Source organism: Notothenia coriiceps, unplaced genomic scaffold (assembly GCF_000735185.1).
Source record: "Notothenia coriiceps isolate Sejong01 unplaced genomic scaffold, NC01 NC01_scaffold00025848, whole genome shotgun sequence".
Taxonomy (NCBI): Eukaryota; Metazoa; Chordata; class Actinopteri; order Perciformes; family Nototheniidae; genus Notothenia; species Notothenia coriiceps.
In genome coordinates, this window is record NW_011358549.1 from 17,020 (window position 1) to 35,430 (window position 18,411).

At 40.8% G+C, this 18,411-nt stretch overlaps 3 protein-coding genes across 5 annotated transcripts in view; 2 read left to right on the top strand and 1 right to left on the bottom strand.

The window, feature by feature from the left end:
* The first annotated feature begins 215 nt into the window (after positions 1 to 215).
* Positions 216 to 4,501, top strand: LOC104956312 (NACHT, LRR and PYD domains-containing protein 3). The gene is made up of 9 exons (XM_010783787.1): positions 216 to 380; positions 580 to 2,179; positions 2,263 to 2,424; positions 2,530 to 2,703; positions 2,792 to 2,965; positions 3,094 to 3,267; positions 3,351 to 3,524; positions 3,605 to 3,772; positions 3,886 to 4,501. The coding sequence occupies exons 2-9, from the start codon at positions 594 to 596 to the stop codon at positions 3,953 to 3,955; spliced, it is 2,682 nt and encodes an 893-aa protein (XP_010782089.1). The 5' UTR covers positions 216 to 380; positions 580 to 593; the 3' UTR covers positions 3,956 to 4,501.
* On the bottom strand, positions 4,356 to 10,353 carry LOC104956311 (ceramide synthase 5-like). The gene is made up of 10 exons (XM_010783786.1): positions 9,972 to 10,353; positions 8,597 to 8,699; positions 8,250 to 8,380; positions 7,703 to 7,760; positions 7,548 to 7,598; positions 7,318 to 7,410; positions 6,303 to 6,431; positions 5,863 to 5,969; positions 5,553 to 5,709; positions 4,356 to 5,001 (listed from the first exon to the last, which is right to left on the bottom strand). The coding sequence occupies exons 1-10, from the start codon at positions 10,145 to 10,147 to the stop codon at positions 4,858 to 4,860; spliced, it is 1,149 nt and encodes a 382-aa protein (XP_010782088.1). The 5' UTR covers positions 10,148 to 10,353; the 3' UTR covers positions 4,356 to 4,857.
* slmapb (sarcolemma associated protein b) overlaps positions 10,271 to 18,411 on the top strand; it is a 15,502-nt gene continuing 7,361 nt past the window's right edge. For 2 of the 3 annotated variants that reach the window (XM_010783783.1, XM_010783785.1), the window contains exons 1-7: positions 13,176 to 13,281; positions 13,581 to 13,640; positions 15,566 to 15,694; positions 15,769 to 15,843; positions 15,936 to 16,238; positions 16,459 to 16,729; positions 16,889 to 17,060. In XM_010783783.1, the coding sequence (XP_010782085.1) occupies positions 13,589 to 13,640; positions 15,566 to 15,694; positions 15,769 to 15,843; positions 15,936 to 16,238; positions 16,459 to 16,729; positions 16,889 to 17,060 (1,002 nt within the window). In that variant the 5' untranslated portion in view covers positions 13,176 to 13,281; positions 13,581 to 13,588. Of the gene's footprint in view, positions 10,362 to 13,175; positions 13,282 to 13,580; positions 13,641 to 15,565; positions 15,695 to 15,768; positions 15,844 to 15,935; positions 16,239 to 16,458; positions 16,730 to 16,888; positions 17,061 to 18,411 lie in introns of those variants that run through there. The other variant, XM_010783784.1, reaches the window with a different exon arrangement.

Sequence of the window (18,411 nt, forward strand, 5' to 3'; positions counted from 1 at the left end):
TAAGGATGCTAAATAAATACAGTTTTGAATATAACCAGAATTATTATCTTGTGAGAGTTGGCCTATAAGGAATAAGATTCATCGTTGGATACTTGAGTAAATGTCAGACAACAATACTTAATTTTGGGAGCATAAAAACAGTTGCAAAGTGTCGCAGGACAATTTCTTATTGCGCCACCGCCTCGTCTGCAAGGCATCGCTCAGGGTTTAATACCCGACTTTATTTCCTGTTCCGTGCAACGGTTAGGCTATAGCTCGTCTGCAACAGCCGCTGCCTTCACATGGTTGGCGGTACCCCACCATTAAAACAATAACCCGTCTGCTTTCCTTACCGACTGTCTTTTCGAGACTTTCTTATTCTGCACTGCGTAGACTGCAAGGTAACTGTACACACACTTCCGTGTTTTCGAAGATTACAAATGTTCTCTGTTACTGTACCTTGTATGATTTGGTAGACAGATTTTGGAGTCAGGGAGTAACTTAAAGTTAATAACACTGTAATTTATTTGCAGGCATTACATGTTTCTTGCAGACTGTCATTATTGGTTTAACTATATTGTATTTTATGTATTCTCACAGCAATTATTTACACTATGGACAAAGTGGCCGTGCTGACTCACATCCTGAAACCAGAAGTAATTTCAACACTTCTTGGTGGGGAGCTGCCTGTCAGTGTGATAAAGAACAATAGGTACATATCCCTGCTGACTTCTGATGCTCTTGCGACAGACAGAAATGCGGAAGACAACTCCCTTGATCATGCCATCCAAGCGGCTCTGACTGATGAGACCAGATCTGTGATACTGACAGGTCCTGAGGGATCAGGGAAAACCACCGCTTTAGAGAAGCTAGTTGTGGGCTGGGCGAAAGGAGAGCACATTCAAAACTTTCCTTATGTTTTCCATTTCAAGTTGAGGGAGTTAAATTCCCTCACTGACAAGCTCTCCCTGGAAACATTACTCCTACACCACCACGGAAATGTCCCTCGTGAGTCACTGCCTCTGATTCTGAAGAATCCTGCAGAGGTGTTGTTTGTGTTTGATGATCTTGATCAGTGCAAACAAAGCCTGGATACGTCCGCCCACACCCTGTGCTCTGACCCCAGACAGGCAGCCTCAATGTCATGTTTAGTGGCAAGCTTGCTTCGTGGAACCCTGCTGAAAGGAGCTGCCTTTGTGGTTGCATCCAGGTCAACAGGATCCCTGAAGTTTCTGAGCGGCACCATGGTGGAGGTGTTGGGGTTTCTGAAGCCTCAAAGAGAAGCATACTTCAACAAGTTCTTTCCTGACCCGATTGCTGCAGGAAAAGCAAGAATCCACATGGAAAAGACTTTGGGCTTTTATGATATCTGCACTTCCCCAAGATTTTGTTGGACAGTTTGTTCTGTTTACAAGTCTCTGATGGATGCTGGTGCTAAACTTCCTGAAACGTTATCTCAGCTCTATGTAAACATCCTGGTCCACCTGATTCAGTCGCTCTCGCTGAACAAGGCCTGCAGCAGAGAGTTCATATCTGCCCTCGGCAAGATGGCTTCTCATTGCCTCCTTGATCAGCATTCGAGTTGCACCGAAGAAGAAATGAATTCCTTTGGTTTTCAACAGTTTCTTACTTCCGTTGGTGCTTTTCTGCAAGTTCACGGTGACCAATCAGAGAGACGTGTCTTCTCCTTCCACTCCAGTCTGATGCAGGAGTTCCTCTTGGCTGTCTCTGTCTTCTGTGACAACTCAACGCCCGGGGGTGCGGAGAAGATGTTGGAAAAGCACAAAAGCCATGCAAAGTTTCTGGATCTCTTCTTGTCAGCTCTCTCAGAGCCACTTCAGCGCAGACCTCTGGAGAGCCTGCTGGGGGAGCTGAACTCGGATCAGATCATGGATTTCAAGAAGTGGTTTAAAAGCAACTCAGAGCAAACACTGAAGGGATTTCACAAAGAAAAGCACCAACACTGCTTCCATCTGCTTCATCAAACTCAGAATAAGAGTTTGGTGAAAGAGATTATCACCCCCTCAGCACGAATAGGCATCAGCTATGGAGACCTGAGCCTCCAGGATTGTGTGGCTCTGAATTATGTGATCACGTGCCTCGGTGAGCTGGAGCAGTTGAATCTGTACCACACAGGGAATCTGACGGAGGAACAAGCAGAGATGCTGGCTCCAACTATGACCTTGTCACGTAAAATATGGTAAGTCAAGGTGAGAAATTGACATGTCCAGGCATAATTTAATTCAGCATATTTTATAAAAGATTGCTCTGTTGTGTCTCCAGCTTGTCACAGAGCTCCTTGAGTGCAGGGGCCGTCTCTCATCTGGCATCAGCACTCAGCAAAGGAATCACAAAGGAGCTCGATCTCTCACATTCACACCTCGGAGATGAAAAGTTTAAAATTCTCTGCGCTGGCATCAGAGACTGCAAGCTTCACACAATACAGTAAGATTTAAGCTGAATGCATTCTTTTAAAAATGCTTTACCATAACACACATTTCTTAAAAGCACATTCATAAATCCTAAACATTTTGCTTTTTATGTTCCCAGACTTACAGTTTGCAACCTGACAGAGGCAATGTGTGAAGATCTGGTGTCAGCCCTGACCTCAGGCAGCTCCCAGCTGTGTGTGTTAGACCTGACCTTTAATGACATCGGGGACAAGGGCTTGACGAAGCTTTGCAAAGCGCTGCAGAGTCCTCTATGCAAGCTACAGGACCTCCAGTATGTACCTTTTTATAGATTACATTTATTTTTTGTTAGATCTGTCTATTCTTTTTTTTTAAACCCACCTTCTTCGGTTTATTTGAAGGCTACACGGCTGCAAGTTGACTGCTGCATCCATGGACTCATTATCTGCAGCTTTGTGTTCTGGCCAATCCGAGTTGAGGGAAGTGAACCTGAACCATAACACGATTGGTGAAAGAGGAGTGGAGGCTTTGTGCAAGTCTCTGCAACACCCGCTTTGCAAACTGCGAAGCCTGAAGTAAGACTGATGATGAAATAACTCAATGTGTATGTGTGCTTTGACACATAAAATAAACGTGTGATGAATAATATTTGACATCCATCTTTTTTGCTATTGATAACCTTTTTGATATCTTTTTATTTTAGATTCTTCGACAGCGATTTGACAGGTTCTTGCTGTCCTCATCTGATGGCAGCCTTGATGTCGGAGCACTGCTCTCTGTCTGAGCTGGACCTGTCAGTGAATGATTTGGGACAGGAGGGGGCGCTGCAGCTCTGCCAAGGCCTCCGTCAACCCGGATGTCGCCTAGAAAAGCTCTGGTAGGGTCGCATGTGTTATCTGTCTGTTGAATTTTCAGTGATGAGGTACCACCTTTGACAAATATTTATTATACACCCTACAGCTTACAACGATGCGAGTTGACCGAGCCGGTCTTCAAAGAGCTGAGCTCAGTGCTGACAAGTGGGACTTCTCGACTGAAGTCCCTTGCTGTGGGTATACATGCAGTGGGAGACCAAGGGGTTAAACATCTTTGGGATGCTGTTGCACATCCAAGCTGTCTGTTGGAGGAACTGGAGTGAGTCAAAATAATAACTATTTTATCACCACATTGCAGTGAGCACTACATTAAACATGTCTGCCTCTCTTGTATTGCAGTGTTGAGATGACCGGTTTGACGGACGCCTGCCTTGAGGACTTGTGTGCTGCTATAAGGGCCAGCAAGACTTTGAAGACCCTGGAACTGAGGAACAACTCGCTGACCGACGCTTCCGTCCCCGCCATCGTCGAGGTCTTGCAGGACAGCGACAACATGCAGGAGATGAAGTAAGACTCATTTGCTCCAGTGAACAGATGAACTATCTTGAACTTTACATAAAGTTTACATAAAGCTGGGACACATTTATAACTTGTGTAACTCTGCCTTCTCTCTCTTTTAGCCTGAAGTACAACGACTTCAGTGAAGAAGCTTTGAGCATCTTGGACGAGTGTGATAAAATAAGATACTGAAGACGGATCTCTCTCACACACACACGCACGCACGCACGCACACACACCTTATTATTTGAGTTCAAGTGATTAAAGGACTGATTAATTTGTCAGTCAACAGAAACATAAGTATTCAATCATTCATTGTATAATTATACGTCAAGGAATATTGTGTTGGGGCACGGCACATTCACTGATTACAACATGTCAAATGTTACATTTTATTTAGCTTTTTTTCTCTGCTTTAAATAAGATATCATTAAGTTTGGACTGTTTGACAAACAAGAAACATGACCAGTTGATAGAAAATACAGACTATGATACTTATTATTGTATATCAAGCAACTAATCAAGAATATAATCAGCAGCAGTTGTACTCATTATACATGTCAAGTTCGCTATATAATAAAAATCCTACACATTGTTCACTGATACATTATCTTTTATTAAGAAATATTTGGCATTTTAAGAGAGATCTTTAGCAGTATTTTCAATAAGGCAGATTGCAGTGATTTGTTTTTTCAGCTGTAATATATTACCATTTTCACAAATAAAAGGTAGAAAATGCTTCTTGACAATAGCAGTGTTTCAATTTCATTTCTTTGTATACACACGCACAAACACGCACAAACACACACACAGCAAGGGGCAGACAGACCACACACATTTCTCTGTCCACTCCTATAAGCAAAAAACAGATGTAAACCTCACACAGTGTAAACTTGACTCAGTAAGACAGCGCTAAGTCTTTATTCCACACACAAAGTTCCTCTGTGTCCGAGTCCATTCTCCATTGGAACGACAGCAAATGTTTTTGGATGAACAAAAAAAAAAAGTCTTTCAGGAGGTCAAAGTGACGAGGTGGGTCACGCAGGCCCGCAGCAGGTGAATAAAAGTCACTGGAATTGATCCCCTCATGGGACTCAGTGGTCATGAGTGTCTCCATTAGGGTTCCCAGTGTGATTGTTGTCCTTTGGATTCAGAGTCTGAATGGGATTTTTACCGGAACTGGAATCAATTTCCTCGTCCGAGCTGCTCTCGATGTCACTGCGGTCATCTTTAGCCACCTGTGAAACAAACAGGATGACACTTTTACTAACCATTGGGATAGTGATGAAAGGAAAACAACACTAAGGCTGCTGTTTTATATTTAACCTAAATGTCAGAAAGGTAAGGGAAAGATGTGAAGAAGAATACATATGGATTTCAGAAAATACAACCGAGAATCTGACTGTTACATGTCTACCAAATGATGCGATGAGAGTATAGCTGAGGCTGATGGGAATATCTTTAGTTTTACAGGTATTTGGTTTTATATCAGAGTATTAAACACATTCATCTTGACCTGATGATTGCGCTAAAGAAAAAGTCAGAAGAAAACCAAGGTTATTATTACTGAGAGGAACATGCAAGTCTGTACCAGATTTAATGGCAGTTCATCCAAAAGTCGTCAAGACAGTTTACTAAAACAAAGAAATGTCATCCCACACTAAAGGACACCTCAGACTATCACTTAAGACATTAGTAGCCATCCCCAATAGTTGTAATGTTTAAGTCGGGACCACAGTTGTAGACTAACTGACCAAGATTGCAACCAGGGAAAAAAAGCCAGACTAACCTTTCCCTTGAATATAGCTTTGATGGCGATCCGAGCAATGAGGTAGAACCAGATGATGTGAAGTGTCTGCAGCACCAATAGCAACCCGTTGAGTAACCACCAGGCCTGGTACGGCCCCGCAATCTCCCAACTCTCAACCAGAACACTGTAAACAACCCTGCAGCAAACACACACATACAAAGGTTACTGGTTACTATGTTGCTTTTTTATGGGACCAATTTAGTTTAACAATACTCTCCAATTACTAAATAGGTGTCAAGTAGGGAAAGGTATGTCATTTGGTTTGTAAATAAGCTCTCATTTGACTCACCAGAAAGGGTAGATGACAAGTCGAGTGATGAAAAAGCTTATGCTGAACACCACAAACAGGCCGTCGCATAGCCTCTGGTACTTGGCGTAGTTGGCCAGTTTGGCAGCCTTGGGGAATAAATAAGGAATTAATGATTCACAAAGTAATAAAATATCACAACAGTATCTCCAGCAATGATCTTGAAGGAATGTCACTGATGGTAGTGATGGATTGGTTTTCCTGTTAGACAGGTAGTGCATTTCTATGCTACTTGTGCTGCTACATACGGAAATGCTTGTAATAGATATGTGCTTTTCTCTCAGACAGGTACAAACAGTAGTACAAGTGGCTCACAGTGTCCTGTTCCCATCTTTGTTTGCCTTCATATTGTAAAACAATGAAATTTAATTATTCAACAAGTGCTGTAAGGAAAAAGAAAATCTTCACTTCTGAATCTTTACCTCGAGAAAGATGTCAGATGCATCATGCACACACATGACCAAAGTGCCAGCTCTTAGCATGTTGTTGGCATAGGAGAATGTGATGAGGAAGATGGTGGCCAGGTGATGGACAATCATGATAATGAAATCCTGTGATTAGTTAAATGAAAAGACGAAATAAATGAATGAATATGATGCAATGTAATTTTGCAGGTCTGTAAAAGTACAGAGAACAATGAAGGATGAACTTGGAGTAATTCTCACTGCCTTTCCCTTAAATCCATCAACAGGCTGTCATGAAACCAACTGAAAAGCTTTGTTTGAAGACCCGTAAAACAGGCTGATAACAGGCATTGTAAATAATGTGCTGCTGCAGCTTTTCATGGTCTAACCTGTTCTGACAGCGCACATTAGAATATGCTAATTTAAATACACTGTTAACCTTTTTAATTGTACATCTGCAAATACATTGAGGAAGAATCCTCATTTACAATATAGCAGATTAAAAAATAAATGAATAAATGTTCAAATGAAAATGGAAAAATTATTGAAACATTGAAATGAAATAGAACAATACAATTTTAAGAGAAATTTACAAATGAAAACAAGAACAGCTGGAAGTGAAGTAGGATTACATTTGAAATGTATACTGCCCTAGGACTGTTTTGGTTGTTGTTCAAGGTTATTTTTTCAAAGCTCTGAGTGGATTCAATAAGGGTTGAAATTAAAAGAGGCAGCATTCAGCTCACAATGATGATATGATTATTGTAATTATCGGCAGTAATAAATCTTAGTGCAGAGTTAGCTGAAGCATGAATGTTTAAAATGTCACCGTAACCAAAGACTGATTATTTCCAATGCAGAGGAAATCACATCTATGGACAAAAGCAAGTTTTCCCTAATATTCTAAAGTTACCTTCTCATTGATTGATTGAGCAAGTTTATGTAATGAAGTCAATATGAACAGCTGGCAAAACAGTTCTGGTAGAAAGGGTAAATAAGAGGCAGTACAACAGTGTTAGTAAGGCTGACTTACCTTTCGTTTGATGTCTATGAACTGGGAAAACATCAGGGACCAATAGAAAGCAAGCTCAGCTACATAGTAGTTGAACTGTCCAGCACTCAGAGGCTTTAGGAGGAGGTACAAAAGAAAAACACCTTTAAAAGAAGCACCACTGGCTTGCCAACAATATGGTGCTGTACAGTTTAGAAACATAATAAAAGCAGCTGAATATTATAATGATGTGTGAATAAAAAACTAGTTACCTGGAATGGATAGTTGTACCAACATTCTCTGGTGTCCCACATCCAAGGCGACTGACAGAAACAGATACATATGATAAGTTAAACAAAAAACAAGCAGGAGGCTCACATACTTCAATGAAACAGTATCAGTATTGTGCAAAAGCAGTTTGACTCACCACCCACAAATGTCTAATTGCATAGATGAAAATGCCCAAGTAAAAGGTGAATCGCCACCTGAAGTGAAAGAAAAAGGGTTGAATTGGGAAACTACAATGAAACTTGTTCTCTTCTTAAAAGACTCATTTCTAAAGTAATGCTAATACTTCAGAGAGGTGTAGATGATGATTTGTAGAATAACTTCAAATTGTTGGTATCGCTACATGTAAAGTCAGGGGGACACTCCAGTCATTAGGATTTATTTTACGAAAGTCTGTTCAAAACTTTATGGCAAATACAGCTGGGACGTTAAGCCGGCTAAGCCATGGGCAGAATATTTATCATGAACTCAACTCTTTTGATTGATCAATCGTTACAGTTTGTTTAAGTTCCTGCAAAAATTGCAGAAAATGCATCTCTGGGTTTTGGATTTATATTGGAAAATACATTTAAAGAAGTAATCTTGTATTATAATTAATCTGCAGATCAACAAATAATGAAATAATTTGTAGTTGCAGCCCCAATGGCAAAACATAGACACTGAATATCAGTTTAGTAAGAACTTACATGCTCTCACAAAACTTTTTCTGCACACTTGGCCTCTCTTGGTTTCGACGGACCCGAAACCATCGCTGAATTTTCCGTTCATCCCAGTCCATCTGCTTAGAGAGTCCCTCCAATGTCCTCGTGTCTGGACACTAAAGACGGAACAAATAGAAATGACTTGCTTTCCATAGTCTCTCTTCAACTCTCAAAAACACCACAACACCAGGTATGATTGTCACACTGCTTGAAATGATTGACTACCCATATCATTATGTCTGTGTTGGTTTATGTCAGTGCAGTAACTTTTACTATTCCAGCATGCAGAATAACATTTAGTGGACTACAGAACAAGTAAGGGCTTTATGTACCGCTTTGGACTGAAACACCTTCTCCAGGACAGCATTGGGCTGAGCTTGTCGAGGCACTCCCGCCTGAATCTGAAGTATTTGGGCACAGGGTTTGGCCACTAGCCTGTAAATACACAGACGGAGGCAAAAAAAAGTGAGAGGGAGGGGGACACAGAGACGGTGAAGTATTAAGAGAGACATAAACAAGGAGAGAGTCAGTGGGATAAGTTAAGCACGTTGTACTGGTTCGAACAGATGAACCATTAGCTAGGATTGTCTGAAGGGCTCCCTCATTGACTTGAACTGTTGAGCTTGCAGTTTGCTTACAAAGTAATGATGGACTTTGTCTAGGGAGGGGAAGAGGGTACAATAGAGTCTGTAGGAAGACACAGGCAAGCGTTAGGAGGAATTCTGGGGAATGTAGCACCTAGTCTAAACAGAGCATGATGACCACCGTCATGTGAGGGAAAGGAAGGACTGCCCCTTACCACCAAATTAATGGGTGCCACATGACCTTATGAGTTGACCAGTGTTCATGCTCAGACTCAGCTATTAATTTCAATCTCCCAACAACCCACATTTATCTAGAAAGTTTTCCTAACTTTGAAAAATACTGAATGAATAGAAGTAAAGACTGAGTTTAGGGCCTGCCCTTTCATTTTACTCTGAAAGAAAACCATGCATAACCCCTAATTTAGTTGAACTTTCCTGTAAAACGTATTGACTTTCTGTGCAAGGAAGACTGATATGTATGCAGTACAGAACAGTTTCAAAAGTATCTAACCCAGCCTCAGTTTCCAATGATCACAAGTAAATACACTTAATGAACTATTTCATGCCAGTTCTTTTAATCTTTTTTAAATAACCTTACTATCATAGGTGTTTTGCTGAGCAAGATAAACGTGTGTTTCAAGTCATTGGAGTTATTTCATGTGTCATCACCTCAAAAAGGAATGCTTAAACTGTTATTAGGAGGCTAAGGCAAAACCAACAACAGGAGAGAAGTAGCATTAGCAAGTATCTTTCACATGGACAGGCAGAAGCTAAAGCAGTCCCCATCTATGAAGTCAATTTAATTAAAATTGGTTTGTCTAACGTCATAGTAACCACATTGTGTGTGGGTGTTTTTGTAATAGCATCGGCACAGGATTTTTATTGAAGCATCCAGAGTTGATTCTCTAGTTTACTGAAAGTTTGCATACAGAAGGAATTACTCATATATTAAGATTATTGCAATGAGTTTGGTAGCTTGTTTTTATTCCTGTATTTTGGAGCAACAGTTGCCACATAGGCTGAAATCCCCCGAAATGTGCAGCCAGGCACACAGAGCACACATTCACATAAAAATAACGTTACCTAAATATAACAAAAACAAAGGTAAAAGGGTGCGGTTTACCTTTCAAAAAGCATTCTTAGTAGAAAAACGCAAACAGCCAGAGGTAGAGCGTATAGTATGTCTCTCATTCGGGGATACTCCTCACCAGGTGGTGGGCGCTCCAGGTCCGCCCATGTAACATTTTGGGGAAGCCAAAAGCTCTCACTCCAAATCCAGTCTAAAATAGAGGAAGTCATCGGGGAGCAGGAAAATACTCGAGATCAAACAAATAAGGTGAATCAACCGTGAAACCGTGAAAGTTACTTGTTGAACATCTGGCGGCTTAGGATATTTAAACTGAAACCCTCTGCGGTGATGTTTCCTCCTCCTCTCCCCCTGCTGTTTGCACCAAGAATAGAGTATCACTTCTGGTTTGTGAGTCAAACTGAACGGACCGCTCGCCTCACAAACGTAAGAAAGGGCAACACCCACCTCACTGATTAGGCAACTTTCAGTGATATTTTCTAACTTGTAGGCCGAACACTGTTTTATAGGTTGTAGCCTTTGAGACTGCCTCTTCAGCATTATATTGTGTCTATAAAAAATAGGGCTTTGATAGGGATTTAAAGGCAAGCTAACTACCATAAGCTAGTATCAACTGAAACCTAGCCAATTTGCAGATGACGTCATTCATTAATTTAGGCTAAATTAGCATCATAGCCAATTAACAACAACAAAACCAGATTTTCGAGTTGTTTGGTTTTGAGTTACGACACTTTATTCTTTTTATAATGTTTTATGACTCACTCAACTCTGTGACCTGATATTTAGTAGGTTAATAATTAAAACCAGCTTTTAAAGTAACTAGCTAACAAGCTATCAGTTAGCTACACCACATCCTTAGGGTAACGTGTTGTAACGTTTTATCTAAGATAGCTACGTTAAAGTAGCCTACTTGTCTGATTAGGTATCTCTCTAATTTTAGGATTTTATATAATGCCAAGCTATTCATTTTTTATTTAATTGATTCCAGTGCAAAAGCGATGATGCCATTCAAATGAAAGGAAATGTGAAAATAAAATGGATGAAATTAACAGTTAATATCCCTATTTACCTGACTAGAAAAATACTAAAGCTTTTAAAACACTTCTAAGTGTATGGAAGATGTACTAGTCTAATATGGGTCAATTTAGGTTGGGTAACAACACTTTTCAATTTAATATATTCTCTTTCTGCAGAAATATTTTCCAAGCCAGCCATTTATCTTGCAAAAATATACACCCAGTTTAACCTTGCTGAAGCTATTGCAGTCCAAGCAAAGGACATCGAATACTGTCAAGGTTATAATAATCCTAAAAAATATCATTAGTTCAATTAAAACCTCTCTTAGAAAAGTTTCAATAACCTAAACATTAAAACCTTCATGAAGGCACAATCATTTGTATAACCTTGGTTTTAGACGGTAGTAGTTTGAGCTAGGTGAACCTGACAAAGTACAACTAAAGTGTAGTTAGATCTTAATGTTACTTCCATTCAATAAAACTATTAAATGCCTTTTACATATATATATATATTATGCAACATCAAATTCAGTTTTATTGCTGAGGCAAAAAGCAGTTTCAGTCCAGGCTGCTATTAAATGTGAGGATAACGGGAGTATGGAGTTTGGCATTTATGAATGTTTTAAGCAAGCCCTCAGAGAGCTGCAGCCACTTTAGATCATCGTGATGATGATATGAGATACCAAACATTTTCTCAGTCATAGAGCAGTTTTGTTTGCAGACCTTCCACCTATAAAACCAGTGTGTGTGGCTTTACCCTTCACCTGTCTGTCTAGAAAACACTTAACACTTAACAATTGCCTGCTCTATAAGAGTCTTAATCCACTTAACTGAAGATTCGCTGGCTAGTGTTCTCTTGTGAGAATCACCCTTGTGGGATGCGGATACCCAGTTTGTAGAGATTATAAACATCCTTAAACCAGAGTTAAAAGTTAGAATGGTTGATTATTGACCGAAAACATGTCAATGATTTGCAGCTTTATATCATAAACCTTTACTTCATTACTAGCTTGCCCGGCCAACCAAGGTTGAGTTCCCTTGGGCACAACAAACATTTTTGATGGATTCACAGCTTTTTACAAACCGGGCTTGGAATGTGTCTGTGTCCTTCTCACTGTTGTGTAGCTGCAAACTGATATCTTCAGACTATAGGGACAGCTTGTCAGTTTCTTCGTTAAACTTGAAGGGTGTTTTTTGTTGTGGGTCTTTAATTTACTGTTGGTTGCCAGGATGACAGTGGACTCCTAGTCCTAACACAGGTAACACTTGTTGGGCGCAGCATGCTATTATCTGCATTGATATGCATGTCCGGAAATCAATTGAAACAAGAGCTGTTCATACTTGCTCCACTTAGCCTGCGGCATTAGTGTCACAATGATGACTAATAATATTACCATCTACAATAAGGAATTGTACTGCCTTAAATAGGAAGGTAGACTGAAGTTAAAACATCTTGAATAATGTGAATGTCCCCTAAACCATGACATGCCCCTCCATTTTAAAATCTGAATTACATCCTTTATGTCTGTGTGCCTTTGTACATTATTTAAGGAATTGCTGATGAAAAAGTAATATCATGCTATTTAATTTAGACCACTGCTTTCTTTCTATAACTGGAATTTGCCTCGGCCTCACAAACTATTCAAAGCACTCTAAAGAGGCGAACAAAGGTATTTTTTTGTCCAATTAGCATAACAATACACAGTTTGTTTGTGTGATAGACACAGCACAGCTTCCCTGCTCGGGATTAAACTAAGATCCAACCCTTAAGGCAAATCATTTATTAATTTTAAAGTGCCTACAGCGTGGCAAAAAATATGAGAGGCTGCAGCACATACGTGACACACACTGCCTTTGTTTATTCTGTGTCATCCTGTAGATTTTTACATCAGTACCAACTGGTCAGAGAGCAGCACGGCTCCCTGAACAAACCCTCTCTGTGTCACTATGCAGCTGCAGCTTCCGACATGCTCTACTCGGATGCATGACCTAGTCGGAGGGGCTTAGGGAATGTACAAAATAGGGGGGTCATTTTTTTGATGACATTCATCTGACTTACCTCGAGTCTAGCTTTGCAACCAAACTTGAAGTATGTGTTCAGCTATATCAACCCTTCCTTAGTCTTTACTGGCTTGAATCTAACAATAGCAGAGAGATCTGGTTCACAGCGTCTGTAATCCCCCCAGTGTCCCCCCCCCCCCCCCCCCCTCACTGCGTGGACTGGTCCATTTCGCATCTGAAAAAAAATCTGATAGTTGGAGGAGAGTTCTTCATGTCAGGGACTGCTGTAAACCTCAGAACAGAGTACTGTAGCTCCTAGATCACCGAAGGTAACATTTCCTCCTATGTTTTTTTTATTGCTAAACCTTTTATTATTAAGTGACCTATTTCTCAAAGAAAATGTCTCAGCAGTTTTTCCACTGCATCTTTTAAAATGACTTGTTTTGTGTTCATAGATGAGCATGCACTTTTGTGTTTACTTTCTTATAAGACCATTGTTAACCATAATAACAGCACCCATAGTGTAATTATTATCAAGTTTCTTCTGTATTTGATTTGGCACCATAACATCTTGATTTAGTGAGATACATCTATTTGTTTGTTTACCTCTTATACTTTTTCTTTACAGATAAGCAAATGGATGCGAAAGAGCTGAGTGATCCCATGAATAACGTGTCGCTGATTAAAGGTAACCCAATTTTATTATTTTGTGACTTGACAGTTTTGCTTTTCGAATGGCTCTTACCAGTAACTGCACATCTTACTAAGTGGCAATGTGAAGAGAGAAAAAAGCATGAGTCACCGGTAAACAGAGTGGCTGAGCCTCTCAGGGCCGTTGTTTGGCTTTAGAGCTGACATTGCTGTAGATGGCCTTGTTTTAGAGGCTGATTTCTCCAGTGTCAACAGCTTATTAGAAGATGGAGTCTCTTTACACAGAGGGCACATTATCCCCCTGTGTGATAATGTGCGTGTATTAGAATGCAGTGATTGCTATACATAGAACATTAAAAACATACAAATCAACAGGGATCTTCCTGAGAAAATGTGCAAGCATTTTTGTCAGCAAATCAATCTTGCATGAATTGATTTGTCATGCTACACTGCACGGTTTAGTGTACAGGCAGCACAAAGCAAACAGTGTCCTCACAACAAGATGATCTCTGTCTTTTCAAAAATGATACTGATATTTCAAATAAAAAGAACATTTTGTAACTAAATTGATATCACACCTGTCAGTTTGATAAGCAGTTTTGTAGAGATTTGCTGAATACTGTTGACATTCAATGCGAGCATCGCTAATGCTTATTTTCAGTTTTAGTACGCTGTCACATGCATTGAGAAGGAAACTGGCAGTGGGGGAAAGATAGACCATGATGGCTTTAGCCTTCAGCACTTGAGCTAAAAAAAGACTTTTCCTAAAAGAAATGTTCCCCTGTCGTCACTTGAGGCAGTGTGATGCTCAATATCCCCCAACTAGTCACAGTGGTATTTTTACACACAGGCTAATCCCATTATGACTCTGTCAGGTGTCACTCTGTAATAACTAATGATACTGAAGGTAATACTTTGGGCGCCCTCTCTTAATCTCATGCTCTCCAGACAACATTCATCTTTCACAGAAACTGGAAAAAACCTACGTACAGGAAGCCCACTCACATTCTCACTCATACATATACATGCATGAGGGAACACACAACCTCATACACACATGCTGGACGGAGCACTGCCCGCCCATCCTTTGTCTGCACACAGCAGGGTGGTGGTCATGTGCCCGAGTCAGAGGGGGTCACCAGCCTCCAGCAGTCGCTTTATTGCCATTCATTTTAGGGACATTTATCAATGAAATCTGGGAGCACTTTTAAAAATATGTGTGTGTATATGAACAGTACTTGTGTGACAGCCTTGCGTGACAGAACAAGTGAAATCACAACAAATAAGCATTTCATGACAGCCTCAGTCCAGCTATGTGTCCATTTATGGTGCACATGCTTGACCTGTCATGAATCTTGTTTTAGCTTCTGCCAAATGTTCGGCCTGGGATGAGGTCATCTCTTTTCCGAGCCATGGTAGATTAGGGGATTGAGATATTCACTGGGAATTGCCAAGCACAAGTATTTGGAGTTTGTTTTCCACCTCTAGGAAACACAACAGACCCTTGACAACGTTGGCTAGTCTATTCCCTTTGTGTATTGTTTACAGTAACAAGCTGTTAACAAGCAATGAGGTGCCAGAGATGTGTTTTTTTTGACCAGATAATGGACAGTTAGGAATGAAAGCTTGGATTAGAAAAATACAGATAATGCAGCTGTGTCTATTTCTGGGTTAGCAATTAGTTTATATAATAGTCCCATTTAATATCTTGGGAAATCATCTAGTATGTCAGCCCTGGTTAAATATGATAAAAGTGAGTGAGCTTCTATTTTTATAGTCAATTGCCATCATTTCTGCCTGATTGTCATCATGTTTCAACATTTGTTTTCTAATGACTGTCAACGGCTCCAGTGACTCTGCAGGAAAATAATAAGCTTTAACCTCACAGCTAGATACTTAAATGTAAGAGAGAAAGTATCTTCTAATCTGAGTAATCATTTCTGTTCTGTATTTCACAATCAGATAACTTGACCAAGTCAAACATGGGATCCTCGGGTGACTCAGAGGAAGTTATCCAGCGCTTGAAAGATGAACTTCGTGAAGCCCAGGAGCAAGCCAATACTGAGAAACACAAATTTATGGAGCTGGAAGGTACGAATACACACCATTTCCTTCACTTTATGCTGTTCACACACAAAAACCATAAATGAAATCTTTTTGTGTAGGTGTCCTGCAGGAAGAGAAAAAGGGAAATAAGCACCAAGCTGATGAATCTGCCAAACAGATCAAACTTCTTCAAGGTACATCTTTGTGTCTGTTGATAGAACATTTGGTATTTTCTCATAGAAAATGTCAACATTATTTATTTAAACACCAACCATTGTTCCGACAGGCCAGCTGCGGCAGCTCCAAGATGAAACGAGCACCCTCAGAGGGCAGATGGATGTCTCCTCCGGTTCACGCGACGAGTTACTAAGTGCCCGTGATGAGGTGAAGGAGCTGAAACGTGCCCTGGAGGCAGCCGCTGCTGAGCGCCATCGTGACGTAGCAGCTATCCAGACTAACCTGGCAACCGTCTCCAAGGATCTCGATAAATGGCGCCAGACCGCCAACAAATATGAGCATGAAATTGACAACCTACAGCGTGACCTTCAACAGCAGGGCAAGCAGTGGCAGAAAACTGCAGAAATTCAAGGTACTACAGGGTCTATACACAGAGTGATACAAAATATGATGAGAATATCCATACAAAAGGAAAATAGATGTGTCTGATGCACTAATGACCTAGAAAAAGAGCCTTTTTGTTTAAAACATAAAGAGACTCAAATGAACACACACTGCTAACGTGATTGTAAGCTAATTAAGAAAAGGGCATCTGCTCAAAGCATCTTACATAAAACATTTTATTTTCATAGCCGGCGAGCTGCAGTCCATGCAGGCAGAGTGTAATGGCCTTCAGAAGGAGTGTGCAATGCTGCGATCTGAAAAACAAGAAACCGTGAATAAGCACCAGAAGGAAAGGAGCAGTCTGCAAAGTGAGTGTGCTTCCCTCAGGACTGAGAGGGAGGAACTCCTCAACTCTCACCAGAAAGACAAGGCGAACCTGCAGAGTGAATGTGCACTGCTGCGCTCTGAGAAAGAGGCGGGGCTGCAGAGACAGCAGCAGCTGGAGAAGGACCTTGCCAGGTCAGTGCACTGAGCTACGTCACCTAGAGACCAACTTCACCCCCACCTTTGTGTTCCCTCTGTCTCATGTGCTTGGCTCTGTTTCAGTAGGTTTTACTTGACAGTATACCGTATGCTTTGTATGATCCCTCACCTATTAAACTCAGTGTTTTCTGGTAGCTCGGGTGCCCAGAATGCTGAGCTGAGCGACAGCCTCAAAGCCCTGGAGAGATCCCAGCAGGAGTTAGAGAAAAGGCTGGTGGCCCTGCAGCTCCAGCACCAGCAGGACAGCACCAAGCTGCAAACCCAACTGGAGGAGGCAGACAGCCAGAGCAAGGCTCTGCAGAGAGAGGTACATTCTCCAAACCACAACCAAAGGGTCAAGCATCTCAAAGTCATGTAGAATCACCTTAAGGGTAAAAAAAACCTCTGCCCTCAAACCTGATTGTTAAACATTGTCTACATTTGTTGCCATCCAGTCAGTTTTCACTCATGTGACTGAGACAGAAATAGATCCATTGTAACCAGTGCAGCTGTCTACATTGTCTGCAATGTGTCCAAAGGTTTCGAGTCTATTTTCTACCATTTAAACATATAAACAAACATGTATTGTCCCATGAGATATGTCAAAACTGTTCTGAGTGCAGAGCAGCTCTGCCGCTGTTCTTGAGATGTTGCTTTAGAAACTTAATATTTACAAGGTGATACAGTATTTATCTAACTTCTTGCATGCACACTGAACAAGGACTTAAAGGTATCCTTTAAAGGCTAATCAAATCCAACTTTTATGACACACAGAACCATAAAATTAAATTAAAAAATCAAGGATAAAGAGTGCATAACCAGTATGTCTTGATACACAGGCATCCATCCATCAAATGTAGGATATGCCACCTTTTTATATGGACATCTAATCTTCATTGGTGGTAAATGTAGGTTATTAAAACATTACTCAGTGTGTGCTTTATAACCAAGAAAGCTAGGTTTCCCCTCAGGGTCACCCAGCTCAGGGGCCTCATGTATAACGCCGTGCATAGGATTGACGTGGGAAGGTTGCTTACGTAGTAGAAATCCGAAAAATAGGTCCATACATTTTCCGCCACTTTCCGATTCACCAAACATTGCGTACCGGCGAGGAAAGTGCGTATGGCACTTCCTACGCCTGTTTCCCTTTTTATAAATCACAACCAACTCGAAATGCGGTGCAGCTTTTGCGGGCTTCACGTAACGCCCATGTTTGCCTATAAATGGTCAAAGAAACGCCCTTTCATTCATTCATTTTGACTGACTTTATGGAGAAGATCGCAGGAAATGGCGACAGCTAAAAAAAACATCTCACACCGTGTCAGATTTTGATTATTTTGGGGAGGTCGAGATAAATCATATTGTTTGGTGGATGCAGTTTGAACCAGCGTAGCAGCATGGAGGTCGGATCGTCACCAAAATAAATAAATAAATGGTCCGAAAAAGGTTAATAACAAAAATAACACACATAGCCTTCCTCAGGCAGTGTGTTTGTACTGGGGACAGGAGACCCCCCCTTGATGAGAAACTGTAAGAAATGATCGGGGAATCCCTCCGGAGTGGAGTCATGACGACTGGATCTGAATTATGTTTTTGTATTTGGTGGTTTGTGTTCCAGCTTTTGATCAGCAACTATATATCCATAATCCACCAGTTAAAGGAAATACAACGAATGTGTT

What these genes read in the sequence shown, in the direction of transcription:
- LOC104956311 (XM_010783786.1), bottom strand. Translation starts at nt 10,147, where the DNA reads ATGACTTCCTCTATTTTAGACTGGATTTGGAGTGAGAGCTTTTGGCTT. An exon ending in TCATAGACATCAAACGAAAG is followed by an intron (nt 6,432 to 7,317) that starts GTAAGTCAGCCT and finishes AACTAATCACAG; the next exon opens with GATTTCATTATCATGATTGT. An exon ending in AAGCTATATTCAAGGGAAAG is followed by an intron (nt 5,002 to 5,552) that starts GTTAGTCTGGCT and finishes TTTGTTTCACAG; the next exon opens with GTGGCTAAAGATGACCGCAG.
- LOC104956312 (XM_010783787.1), top strand. Translation starts at nt 594, where the DNA reads ATGGACAAAGTGGCCGTGCTGACTCACATCCTGAAACCAGAAGTAATT. An exon ending in TGCAAGCTTCACACAATACA is followed by an intron (nt 2,425 to 2,529) that starts GTAAGATTTAAG and finishes TTATGTTCCCAG; the next exon opens with ACTTACAGTTTGCAACCTGA. An exon ending in TGCAAACTGCGAAGCCTGAA is followed by an intron (nt 2,966 to 3,093) that starts GTAAGACTGATG and finishes TTTTTATTTTAG; the next exon opens with ATTCTTCGACAGCGATTTGA.